This window comes from Mauremys mutica, chromosome 2, assembly GCF_020497125.1.
Source record: "Mauremys mutica isolate MM-2020 ecotype Southern chromosome 2, ASM2049712v1, whole genome shotgun sequence".
In the NCBI taxonomy this organism is placed as follows: Eukaryota; Metazoa; Chordata; order Testudines; family Geoemydidae; genus Mauremys; species Mauremys mutica.
The window spans coordinates 116,651,194-116,663,819 of record NC_059073.1 but is presented as its reverse complement, the minus strand read 5'-3'; the positions used below and the strand labels follow the sequence as shown (position 1 = coordinate 116,663,819).

The 12,626-nt window shown below is 40.3% G+C and overlaps 1 protein-coding gene across 1 annotated transcript in view; it reads right to left on the bottom strand.

Annotated features, from left to right (window-relative positions):
• Window positions 1–12,626, bottom strand: part of ELOVL2 (ELOVL fatty acid elongase 2) — a 90,665-nt gene that overhangs the window by 32,579 nt on the left and 45,460 nt on the right. Inside the window, exons 2-3 of the mRNA XM_045006850.1 lie at window positions 12,387–12,450; window positions 3,949–4,136 (exon numbers count right to left, since the gene is read on the bottom strand). Coding sequence (XP_044862785.1) covers window positions 3,949–4,136; window positions 12,387–12,450 — 252 coding nt within the window. The remainder of the gene's footprint in view (window positions 1–3,948; window positions 4,137–12,386; window positions 12,451–12,626) is intronic.

The window sequence follows — 12,626 nt, the reverse complement described above, 5'->3', positions numbered from 1 at the left end:
TCCAGTGCAACGCCCGGAGACCTGACTGTTTGATGGGATTTTCCAGCGATAGCATATTACTGCAGTGCTCCCCAGATTGCTCTGGCTGGCTATTCGTTTCTGGGTACAATTTAGGATTTTGGTTAAAGTTGGGCAGAGGTTTTGCATTTTGGTTCTCCCCCATCACCACCACTGCCCCCCAAAAAATCTTTCCCTCAGCATTTGGATTTTAATTTAAAAATTGGAATCTTTTGGGAAGAAAAATATAAGCCAATTGTTAGTGAACCGATGAAATTCGGACTGTGAGCCAGATATTCAAGCTAGGCTATGAGCCTCATGCACTACCCAGCGAGCACTTCGGAGCCATAATCCAGCTGCAATGGCCCAGCACAGAATTTCCTGTTGGAGGGAAGCTGCCTCTGTTGTGGTTGAGCCCTGCATCTCTGTGCCCTCTCCACCTGGAGTAGGAAGAATGGACAGTGGAGTTGCTTCTGGCATAGTATTTGTTAAGGACCCTATGCCAGTGACACAACTCATAGGTGGCCAGGTGGAGTTCTGAGAGGCATTGGGACCAGGGTTGGTTAGAAGGTAAGGGAAATGATTTAAGGGGTGTCCACAAATGGATCCATAACAGATGTAGAACATGGAGTGGTGAGCTCTGTCACTGTAATTAATGAACAGAAATTGTGTGTGTGAACTGGACACACAAGCTGATGAGCTGTGGGTTGCAGAAGTGAGCCCTGGATGAATAATTGGAGGGGCATTGACAAATTAGTATTGTGTACAGCAAAACAATCTTCAGAAGGTGAAAGATCAGACAACCTGTCATAAACAGGTAGTTAAGGGTTAATGTCTCTTTTACCTGTAATGGGTTAAGAAGTTCAGTAAACCTGGCTCACACCTGACCAGAGGACCAATAAGGGGACAAGATACTTTCAAATCTTGGTGGAGGGAAGTCTTTGTTTTGGGGGTTGTTCGTTCTCGGGACTGAGAGGGACCAGACATCAATCCAGGCTCTCCAAATCAGTCTGAATCAGTCTTTCATGTTTCAAACTTGTAAGTAGCACAGGCAAGGTGTGTTAGTCTTATGTTTGTTTTCTCAACCTGTAAATGTTCTTCCTTTGCTGGAAGGATTTTTACCTCTGTTTGCTGTAACTTTGAACCTGAGGCTAGAGGGGGTTTCCTCTGGGCTATATGAATCTAAGTAGCCTGTAAAGCATTTTCCATCCTGATTTTAGAGAGATAAAGGAAGAAAAGGTAAAAATTAATTAAAAGCTTTCTTTTTTAAGAACCTGATTGATTTTTCCTTGTTTTAAGATCCAAGGGAATTGGGTCTGAACTCACCAGGGAAGGTTTTGGGGGGTCAGAAAGTGTGCCAGACACTGATTTCTGGCTGGTGGCAGCATTACCAGATCTAAGCTAGTAATTAAGCTTAGAAGTGTTCATGCAGGTCAGGTAATAAAAGGAGATATACTAATCTCCTAGAACTGGAAGGGACCTTGAAAGGTCATCTAGTCCAGCCCCCTGCCTTCACTAGCAGGACCAATTTTTGCCCCAGATCCCTAAGTGGCCACCTCAAGGATTGAACTCCCAACCCTGGGTTTAGCAGGCCAATGCTCAAACCACTAAGCTATCCCTCCCCCGTAAAGTTCTCTAAAGTTCAAAGTGGGGGGAGGAAACCTTGACCCAACCTAACAGAAGTCTCTGCAATGCATTTACAGCAAAGATACGTTGCATTGAAAATCATGTGCACTTCAACTGTATGACTTACACCTGCTAAGTTCTAATGTATTCACCTGCTCAGTGGAGGGCTGAGCCTGCCTGCAGACACAGGAGAGCAGGAGTCTGATTTTCTTGCGTAATATGCTGCATTTTCTTTTAACCTTACTATTTAGATAACACTTTGGAGGTTAACATTTAATTTGTGGTGGAGGCACACAGAATGTTACTTTTATTAAGGAGCCAAATTGTTATATAGTGGCCAAACTATCTAGTAAGTGGGCTTGTGCTCATTTCTCCCATGTTTTGGGCTTGATCCTGCATTCCTCAAGCACCCTTAAGAATTGCTGAAGCCAGTGTGAATTCTGAATGGGATGAGCCTCTTCATGTGGGATTAGCCCTTTGTGTGTCTGCACAAGCCAGAACTGAGCCCACAGTTTTTGATCAGACAAATTGCCTCTTGTTAAGATCAAAAGAAATTAATTCCCTTCGAACTGGAAAGTTTTCATGAGGCCTTGTTTGACTTCTGAGCAAAGCAATGTTTTGCCATTCTGCTGAGAGAACAATCAGTATTTGTTTTTCTCTTGTCAATGACTCGATGCTGGTGCCCTACACGGCACTGGGAAGCCTGGAATGCTGCGAGGGTAGTCTGAACAAGGCCTGGAATGTCAGTTAGCACCTCCAGAAGTCACTCCAAAAACAAGCACGTAATTCAGCCTGCCTGTCTCATCAGGCAGGGTTATTTACCAAACAAACATGGGAAGATTAATTTTAGCATATTAACGCTAAGGTCAAGTAACTAGAATTATCCATAACAATTAATTACTCAGAAACCCAACACATCTTAAATGCGGGATAGTTTAGAACTGTGGTTAACAGAACTGGTATCATTTGGTACTTCAGACCCAGCTCCTATTCTCTGTCTTTGTGATGAGCTCAGGGCAAAGTGTTTCAGCAGGGGCCACTATTCTTCTGTTGCCATTTCTCATCAGTTGTACATGTTCTAACCAGCAAGGGAGGATGAGTTGCTCAAAATCTCTCTCATTACTCACCCAGTAGTGTCCATTATGAGCACACGTCTGAGCAAGCCAGGGTCAACACTGGGTGCTATAGCCAAGATCTTATTTTGTTCAACTGACAGATGTTTGGGAATGGAACCACACCTATGTTACTATGAAGTTTTCTAGACCAGTGTAGTTTTCTAAAAGGGATCAGAGTGAATATGGATGCAAGAATGCAAGGCTGTATTTTCTCAAAACATCACCTAAATGGGTAAGAAAATGTCCTTGTGGATCAGGCTTACTTGAGTTCTATCCCTAGCTCTGCCACAAACTTCCTGTGTGACTCTGGGCAAGTCACTTAATCTGTGTCTCAGTTTTCCCATTTGTAAAATATGAAAACATGCTACTTCACAACAGAGCTAGTTGAATTATTCACTTTGACTAAATCAGACAAATTGAACTCTTTTCTGTTTATTAATAGATTATAATTTCTGAAAGTGTATTCTTTACTGATAAGTAGTCACCGAACAGTCAGCTGAGGGGTTCCCAGACTATCACAGTAAACTGAACTTTTGCTTTTCAAAATACGTGATCGGTCACTACACACTTCCTGATTGGATGCTAGAACCCTGTTCAACAGGAGTGTAAACAAATGACAGTGAATAGCAAATAATGGATATTGCACATACTCTTCTACATAAATCAGTTCAGTCACATGTAAATATGGGGATTTGAACAAATAGCCATTCCATAGATATACATGCAAATAAAAAAAAAACAATTAACAGGAATTAGAGACACAAGGTGGGTGAGGTAATATTTTTTTATTGGACCAACTTCTGTTGGTCAGAGACCAGCTTTCAAGCTCTCTCACCAACAGAAGTTGATCCAATAAAAGATATTACCTCACCTACCTTGTGTCTCTAATATCCTGGGACCAACATGGTACGACTGCCTTGTATAATTCATGGGAATGTTCACATATGGTGAATAAAAAGGCACAGCCATAGTTCAAAATTCACATGCTTATTTGCAAACTTTCTGTTTTAGCAGAAATTGACTAACTCTAGGTGCTATATGAGTCAAATTATTCTATAGTCTCACAGATCAATTGTTAAACTGGCTGAAAGAGGTTGCAATTTGAAAGCCCAGATTACCTTGGAAGTTGTTTTACTAAAATATTTCTGTGGTGAAAAATGACTTAGTGCTTGGCCTTCTCTGATGTGGTGCTGCGTTTAAGAAAACTTACCTCTATGAGCATGTACAAGGAAAGCACTGTAACTCCAAGGTTATACACAATGAGATGACCCCTGAGAGAGAATGCAGGCCTGTTCTTCATAAACTTGGTACCCAGCCATATGGAAAGTAGATATACTACAGTAAGGAAAAATGTGGGTAGGTAAGAATCCAACAGGAACCATCCTCTGACCCTGGAATCTGAACAGAAACAAATGCAGTGAGCAATTAAAAATGGCTTGCTCAGTACTGCTAAAAGGAGGCTGCCCATATTCAGAAGAGTGTCTGCTAAAGGCACAAGTGGGAATGCGCCAAGACTCGCCTTGTCTCTGTCATATCCTGGGACCAATATGGCTACTATAACACTGCAAATGACCTGAGGTAACATTCCAAAGGATATGCTATGTACATTAATGGGTTGAAAAATGCTCTATTCATTTCAACATAGGTCCGTGGTTAATTGAATTTTCATTTTGTATTTAAATTTTAAATACCAAATCGTAGGCTGTTCAATGGACAAATAACCTGCATTTTTAATAGTATTATACACGCAAAAATGTACATTTGAAAAACTATGACTTCACAGACAGTAGCAACTTTCTTCATTTTTATTATGTGTTTGTTATTTATTTACTTACTGGAGGGCTTTTGTATAGGAGAACGCTTTCAAACATTAAATCTATTCATGTGTCATTTCTTTTTCAGTGTTTGTTTTGCTGAGTAGCAAATATATTTTTTGTTTAAACCAAAGGCTTGCTCCTTCATTAGCTCATGTGGTACACTTGTTTGATCCCGAAATGAAGCATTCAGGCCAAATCCTGCTTGCCTTATTCACACACGTAACCTCATTGACAGTAATAAGAACACTTGTTTGAATAGGAAGAGCACGATCTAGCCTCACATGCCAAATCTGCAGCATCATTCTTTTTCAGGTGAACAAAGGGATTCCAGGAGCAAATGATGATTTCCCCCCTGCCAAGATCTGCAATTGGAGAGACTGAGTTTGCAGGGAAAACAATCTTTACTACAGCAAAATCCCTTCAGCAACAGACTTTATGAGTAAATGAAATTGCTTCATCATATATGCTATTCTCTTTCAAGTCTGTCCAATTTTCCAAAAGAGGTTATCTATCTGAACCATGAGTTATGGTTTAAAAAATCATACAGTATGCTAAAATGGCCCTCAGTTGTATTATTAATCATTTAGATGTATTTAAAAAAAACCTCTTTGTTTCACCATTCATGTTTACTTTTTCCATTTTGCTAAATTGGATAGTAAAATACTACATGAGAGTTTACAGTTTCACTTGTTCACTCTTGCACAATACTTCAAAAACTGGGCTTGAAAACGCTTCAGGGGGATACTTAAATCAAACATTAAAGATTTTTTTTGAGAGAAAAAATCTATCTTCTAATGTTTTGTTAAAAGCATTTTTCATCAGAAAACCTTATTTTTAACAACATTTAAATGACTTAGAACTATCCCATTGTGAACAGAAAGCCTATAGAAATGTGTTCTTATTATTCCTGTCACCTTCTGCCTCCCTCCCTGCTTCCCACTTATTATTCTATATTCATTAGTTGAATTTTGTCATAAACTAGATTGCAAGCTCTTCAAAGCACAGACTGTCAACCAGATCTATTAAAGCTGGAAGACTCTGCATCTGTCTTCCCCCACCCCCAACTGGCTCCCAAGAAGCATCTTCATTCTCACTATTGAGAGAGCTGCTGAATAAATCTGCCTAAAAGTACAGTCAGCTAGTAATGGAGCTGCATCCTTTGTGTAGGGTTTCCTTGCTTTTGTCAGTTCAGATCGCTCTGTGTTAGCAAGCTAGAATGCTGTTTTCTTCCTTGGAATCTGAAAATGTGTTTGTGATCTCTTAGACGTGGTAATTAATAAATATCCAGCATGTCTCCTGGCACTAGCATTGTCTGGTCCAAGACAGCATATTGTGCAAAGGCACAGTTAGGATGGCACTGGAAAAAGCTTTCTGTCATTCTGGAAGATGACCAGATGTATTTGAGATGATCTTGGGCCATGATCCAATGCATGGGATGAGAATACAAATGAGATAAGGCATAAGAAAATAAAGGTAAATTAAACTTAAGCCATACAAAGCTTGACAGAATGTACCTTTTAGAAAAAAGAGAAAATGTAATATAGATGAAGATAACACCAGTCTTGCCTGCTTTGGAAGACTGATTTCTAAAGAGAGTTTACATGTGCATGCAGTCTCCAGAGCAAAGGAGTTCCACAGGAGACTGAGAGGGTAACCAGAAACAGTCTTTGCAACTAGAGGAAAAGTAACTGGTAGAAATCAAAAAGAATAGGAGAACTTGTGGCACCTTAGAGACTAACAAATGTATTGTAACATAAGCTTTTGTGGGCTACAGCTCACTTCATCGGATGAATGTAATGGAAAATACAGGGGTGTGTGTGGGTGTGTGTGTGTGTGTGTGTGTGATGTATATAAAATCTTCCTTCTGTATTTTTCACAACATGCATCTGACAAAGTGAGCTGTAGCCCACGAAAGCTTATGCTACAATATATTTGTTAGTCTCTAAGGTGCCACAAGTACTCCTGTTCTTTTTGCGGATACAGAATAACATGGCTGCTACTCTGAAACCTGGTAGAAGTCAGATGATGAGCTGAACTAAAGTGGAAAATTAGATAAGTGATGAAAGCAGCTTCTACTCTAGGCACAGAAAGCAAGTTTTCCCATTGTTGCTAAAGGAGCACAGCTCATGTTCTAACACTTTAATAACTGCAAAGTGACCTATGGCTGCACGGTCAGGCAACTTAAATCTTACTATTGGTTTTCAGTGCTCCCTCTTGAAGCTTGAAATTGAAACTTGTTCTTTTCTCCCACTATCTCATCTTATGCGCACACAGTCACACTTGTTTCCTCTTAATAAGGTGGCTCAAATGCTGAGCTGTTGGTTTTGATTGATTTGGGGTTTTTTTTTTATAAAGAAAAAAAGCACTATATCAAGGGAGGTGTTGGGGGGAAATGTATGGATTTGACAAAAAAGAATAAGAAAAAGAGAGAGAAGTTAACATTAGTGCCTACCATCTGTCAGACTCACAGTGCTCCATTATGTTCAAACAGGTTCAGATTCATCCACTTACATTATGTGGGAAAGTGTGACATACTGTTGGAATGATTCAGAACTGTCAAACTAACAACTAAATCCCAGACGAAAGCAGTGAGTAACTGCACTACGTGAGCACCGGAACACAATCTGTGGTGAGAGAGATGTGCACAAGCTCACATTCCATCTCAGACTAACTCATTTTCAATTAAAAATAGTGATGAGCCGGGGAGTGAAATCCTGACACCACTGAAGCAGTGGCAAAATAATGGCACTGAGACTTTATCCAGAACGTTCAGAGGTGGCTAGATATTCCGCGTTCTAACTCAGCCACTTACAGCGGGTTTGTATCTAGGCAGAATCTGAATTTCTTAGTGGCTGAGGGTATGGATTTCTGGAGCTGGTTTTTGATGCTGTTAATATTTAATGGCAAAATACATATCCTATAAGGGTATGTTAGTATGACTTCATGATACCGCTCAAAAATTATATCCTCTCTCAATATGTTGCCAATTTAAATTTGTTTTTGTACATGAATAAAACAAACTCAACCACTGGCTGTCATTCCTGCAACTAGTGTCGTTCCACATCACATAACTAGGTCACTATCCTTTCTTTTTTTATTTTTCTTGTCTCCTTAATATACAAACTAATAAATGCACCTGCAGTACTAGAGAGGCATAGTGGAATCCTGTTTAAAGGATCAAATGAAGCAAGCCCCATTTTGATCCTTACACCTGAATGGTCACTGTGTCCTGAGCAGAAAGCCTTTCCTGTTATGGTATACATCAAAGAAAATCTAAAGCAACTAAGGGCAAGCACCTCAGTGTGGCATACAGGGATTGAACTAAGGACCTGTGGATCTAAAAGCATGGCTGCGCAGTTTAGTGGATAGAGAACACAGGGGTGGGATTGAAGATATTTGGGTTCTATGCCCAGTTCTGCTACTGGTCTTCTGGGGACCCTGGGCAAGTCACTTCACCTTTCTGTGCCTCAGTTTCCCACGCTGTAAAATAGGGATGATGATACTAAACCTCCTCTGAAAGTGCTTTGTGATCTGTGGATGAAAAGTGCTATATAAGAACAAAGCATTATTCTACTTCTTGAGCCAAAATGGGGGATTAATTCAGAAGCTGCAGCCAATTTAAACTGCTTTGTGAGATGTAGCCATCAGAAGGAGACAGAGCCACACAGGGGCTTGATGGTACTCATTGCAATCAATGGCAGAGATTCCATTACCTTTAAGTGCAGGATCATAGCCTGTGTTAGCTGAGTTTCAACACCACCAATGGAAATTGCTTTTCGGAAGCAATGTTTGGGCTATAAAGGGCAAAAAACTCTTTTGGTGTGTCAGTCCCACCCCTCCAAATCCAACCAAGTGAGAGCAAAGCGGGGGGAAGGGAAGCTGTGTGGCACAGCAGTTCAGCACCCCCTGGAAGTTGGCATTCAGGGGGATTGTCCTGCTTGCCTGCCCCTGGAACTGCCCTAGTTGTCACCTAAATAGCTATTGACTAAAAATAAAGCAAAATAAAAAAAAGCTGGATTTACAGAGTAGTCGTTTATTTCAGATAGCCTGCTGTCAAACCAAGAGCAGAGAGTGGTGGAAAATAGCTAACAGAAAGAAGTCTGTAATGCTGGTGATTTTAGCCTTTTTAGGTAAGTTCACTAGAATTTATCAGCGCTTCTCTTTCGCGGGTCAGTGCCTCTACTTTAGCAACTTCTTGCGAGTCATCTGTCTACGTAACCATTTTACAGGGTGCCATGTTATTCTGGATTGTGTCATTCTACATTCACAGACCACTAAAGTAAAAGTGCATGCTACTGCGTGGGGCCATAGACAAACAAGATCATATTTTCAATGCTAGTGTTTGAGATGTGATGTAATTGATAGTATTGTCCTCAGAGTATTTTAAAACACAATTTGCAATTTGTAATTGCACTCATTTCTAGTTGTAATTGTACTAGCACAGCTACGTCCAGTGGCTTACTTGGTCTAACGATTGAACAGTTTAACGCCACAGGTAAATTCAGAACTATAGTATCAAATTGCACCACTTGGGCTGCTGTTTCACTGCAGCACCTCTTGGAACACACTGTAGTTCTATTCTTGCCAGCAGATGTCAGTAGCAGGGAGGGAGGAAAAGGAGATGAAAAGTAAGCCTGTTGCCAGCTGAGAACAAAACAGCAACATGGGAGCATTCCTCCGGTAATGTGGTGCTTCAAAATAACTTGTAACCTTACCCTCTGCTGGGTTAAACTAGTACAACATGGAGAGATACCTGTGTTGAAGGGATTTAGAGGCAAATAATGGTTTCACCTAGAAGTGTTCATAACTGAAGGCCTCTCAGCACATTTATAAAAAGAACAGCTAACAGCATATCTGTCGGACACAGGGTAATATGCCCAAGTCAAAGGGCTGTATCTTTGGCTTTGGCCCTTCTGCATCCAACACGGCCAAGGAGGACGATGCCTGTAAACTACCTTTAAGCGTCCCTGATTGCGGTGTCTCTGGGTGCCAATCTGTGTCCAAAGATGCAATTGAGAGCAGTGGTGAAAATTGATGAAAATTGATGAAAATTGGTCATAGTAAGGACCAAGATCAGCCCCAAGAGCTAGAATAAGATGCCACTGAGGTCCTGTGCCCAACTAGAAAGAGACAGCTCAGCAATAAATGGTGGAAAAGGAGAAATCCTGACATTTGAGCACAGGTGAACTCAGGAAAGTATTTGAAGCAACCGATGTGGAAGTAGAGTGACACTAGATCCTGCCAAGCTGAGGGACTGAAGTCCCATTTTATTTCTCTTCCAGTAAGTTCCTTGGGATGTGTGTCTGTGCATGAATGTCTTTAGAACCATCTCGCTGAGTGCTACACATGTTTTCACAGGGTTTTGTTTCTCTGGCTATTACTATTCAATTCCTTTCAAATGGCAGTCATTCCTGTGAGACTTTGCCTTTCAAATGCCAAACGTGAATCTCTTTGAGTGAGTTGGCACAGGCAGTACTTGTTTTATTGAAGTGCAGTCTGAAGACCCAGTGGAGCTATAGTATTTGCTGTGCGGATATATTAACTGCAATTCATCCATCTCAAAGACTTGGCTCTGGAGGCATTGGAAAGAGAAGGATGAAAGGGCATAGCCTGTATATATGTAAAAAGGAACAAAACCTTCACACACATGGTTATTGGACTGCACTAGCTTGCTAGTATTAAAGGCCTATTTTACAAGTATTTTCTAGGAAGCCATTCTATTCATTTTTAAAATAGATTCAGGTAGAAATGCAGAAATTGTGCAAGCCAAAGTTTTGTAAAGATCATAGATGCTTCACAGTTGATGGAGAAGCAGCAAAGAATCCTGTGGCACCTTATAGACTAACAGACGTTTTGCAGCATGAGCTTTCGTGGGTGAATGCCCACTTCTTCGGATGCAAAACATCCGAAGAAGTGGGCATTCACCCACGAAAGCTCATGCTGCAAAACGTCTGTTAGTCTATAAGGTGCCACAGGATTCTTTGCTGCTTCTACAGAACCAGACTAACACGGCTACCCCTCTGATAGTTGATGGAGGTGATTGCCACTCCCAAAGGAATAAAAAATACTACTTTCCAGTTTTTAAGAACCTTGTAACAATTTTCCCTTTAAGGAAGAAATGCTAAGATTTGAAGAATATTAACTCGATGAAATGCAAGCATGAGGCATCTGAAAACATATTATATAATTTATACTTTACAATTACCCTATGCTGTAGGTCTTTATATTTTGATTCAGGAAGCAAGTCTGACCTCCTCAGGTAATAGCTAGAGCAAGTAGCCAAAGACCAGAAAGAGTATGAAAGAAGTGACCTCTGAATCTGCACCGGGTTTGCTGATATTTTGGATCTCATCCTGGGGGGTTCTGGATACCCTTAATTTTCACTGCAGTCTGCATCTCTCAGGATTAGTCCCTTTGTTAACGAGGTGAACCACATGAAGATGGGATTATTATTACAGCTGGCCAAAAAATGGAATTTCCTTTGTGCAGAAAATTGAGATTTTGAAGTCTGGTTTCATACTGATTCAGGATGAAAAGTCAAAATCTTAGAATTGTTCATGAAACAAAATTTATTTTGTTTTGACTTTACCAAAATGTTTTGTTTTGTTATTTTATTATAATATGACAAATCAAAACAAAGTGAAAATGAAACACTTTGACCTTATTGAAGCCAAACATCTCAATAATTTCCATGAAACTTCAGAGCAAATGCACACATTTTTACAAAATGTGATTTTGCCATGTTGGCATTTTCTGATGAAAAACAGTTCCGTAAGAAAATTTTTGAGCAGCTCATATTATTATACATATTTTTGAGGAGATATAACGTGAGTGACCAATACCATGCAAGTATTAATGAGACAGGAAAACCGCAGATATGTAATGTCTGATTTGTGTTTATCTGGCTTTCATTACCATAGCATCTGAGTGCATGAAAACACAGCTACATATTCTGCAAATACTTAAGGAGGGCTGCCAGTAACAGAAGTATGTTCTGTTTATTCTATAATCATTATTTTCCTCCAGATTTAGTAATCTCTGGGCCAGGTTGGTCGTATGTGTTTAGGGGTGTGTTGGCTGTGTTTAGGGGTGGAAGGAAAGTGCCTTTCACCCCTGCTTACCCTATGCATATGGCCAACATATTAGGTGGCTGAAGTGAAGGAAACTTTGTATTGGGATCAGTGGCCCAAATGTGATAAGTGGAGAAATGGTTTGTAGTGCAACACTTAGGGTATTATTTGTGGGCTAGAATGGAAATGCGGATGATGATGATGATGTAATGGGATACATCTGGGTGTAAACAAGTGGTGTGTGATTAGCTAGAGAATGAGGTAGAATTAAGGTTGTTTTTGACACCATCATTTAGAGTTCCTGAGTTTTCAACAGATTTTTGTTTTTTCTTTCTTAACTATACTATGTGCTAAAGACTTTTTTCTTAAATAACACAGTTCTGGAATGCCCCACTGGAGACACCTCACAGGGGCTTGATAGGGTTGCCAGTTTTGGCTGGAGGTTTCATCACATGACAATCTTTAATTAAAGATTAATCTTTAATTGCTGGAGACTCCAGAACACCCCAGGAGACTCCAGGGCTTGATTTTCCAGAAGGCGGGTGCTCAGCACTTTCAGAAAATCCAGCCTGGCCTCCTTATGGTGTTTGCAATGAGGCATTCAAAATTTCTAGTCGGCTTTGAACATGCTGGTCACTGTCTTCAGGAAAGCAACTGCTTTTCTTATTTTCAATTATTATATTGCATCCGAAGATGATTCAAACAGCTTTTGTCTGCGCATGAAAAGATCAATTATTTTGAGTCCTGAAAAGCACACTTACCTCGAGGCCCAAACATATAATCCACAAATGTGTTTATTTCCCAGTCCAAAGCCTTCAGCTGCTCCTAGAAAGAGACATGGCAAATTGTTATCTCATGCCTGGCATAGAAAATACAATACACAAATAAACCTGCGGAGAGCCTTTTTACACACAAGTGTCTCAACGTACCTGACAACAATCATCCACATTTTTAAAAAGTGCTCTTTTAACATGAAAGGATTTAGGGCTATATTCTGCTGT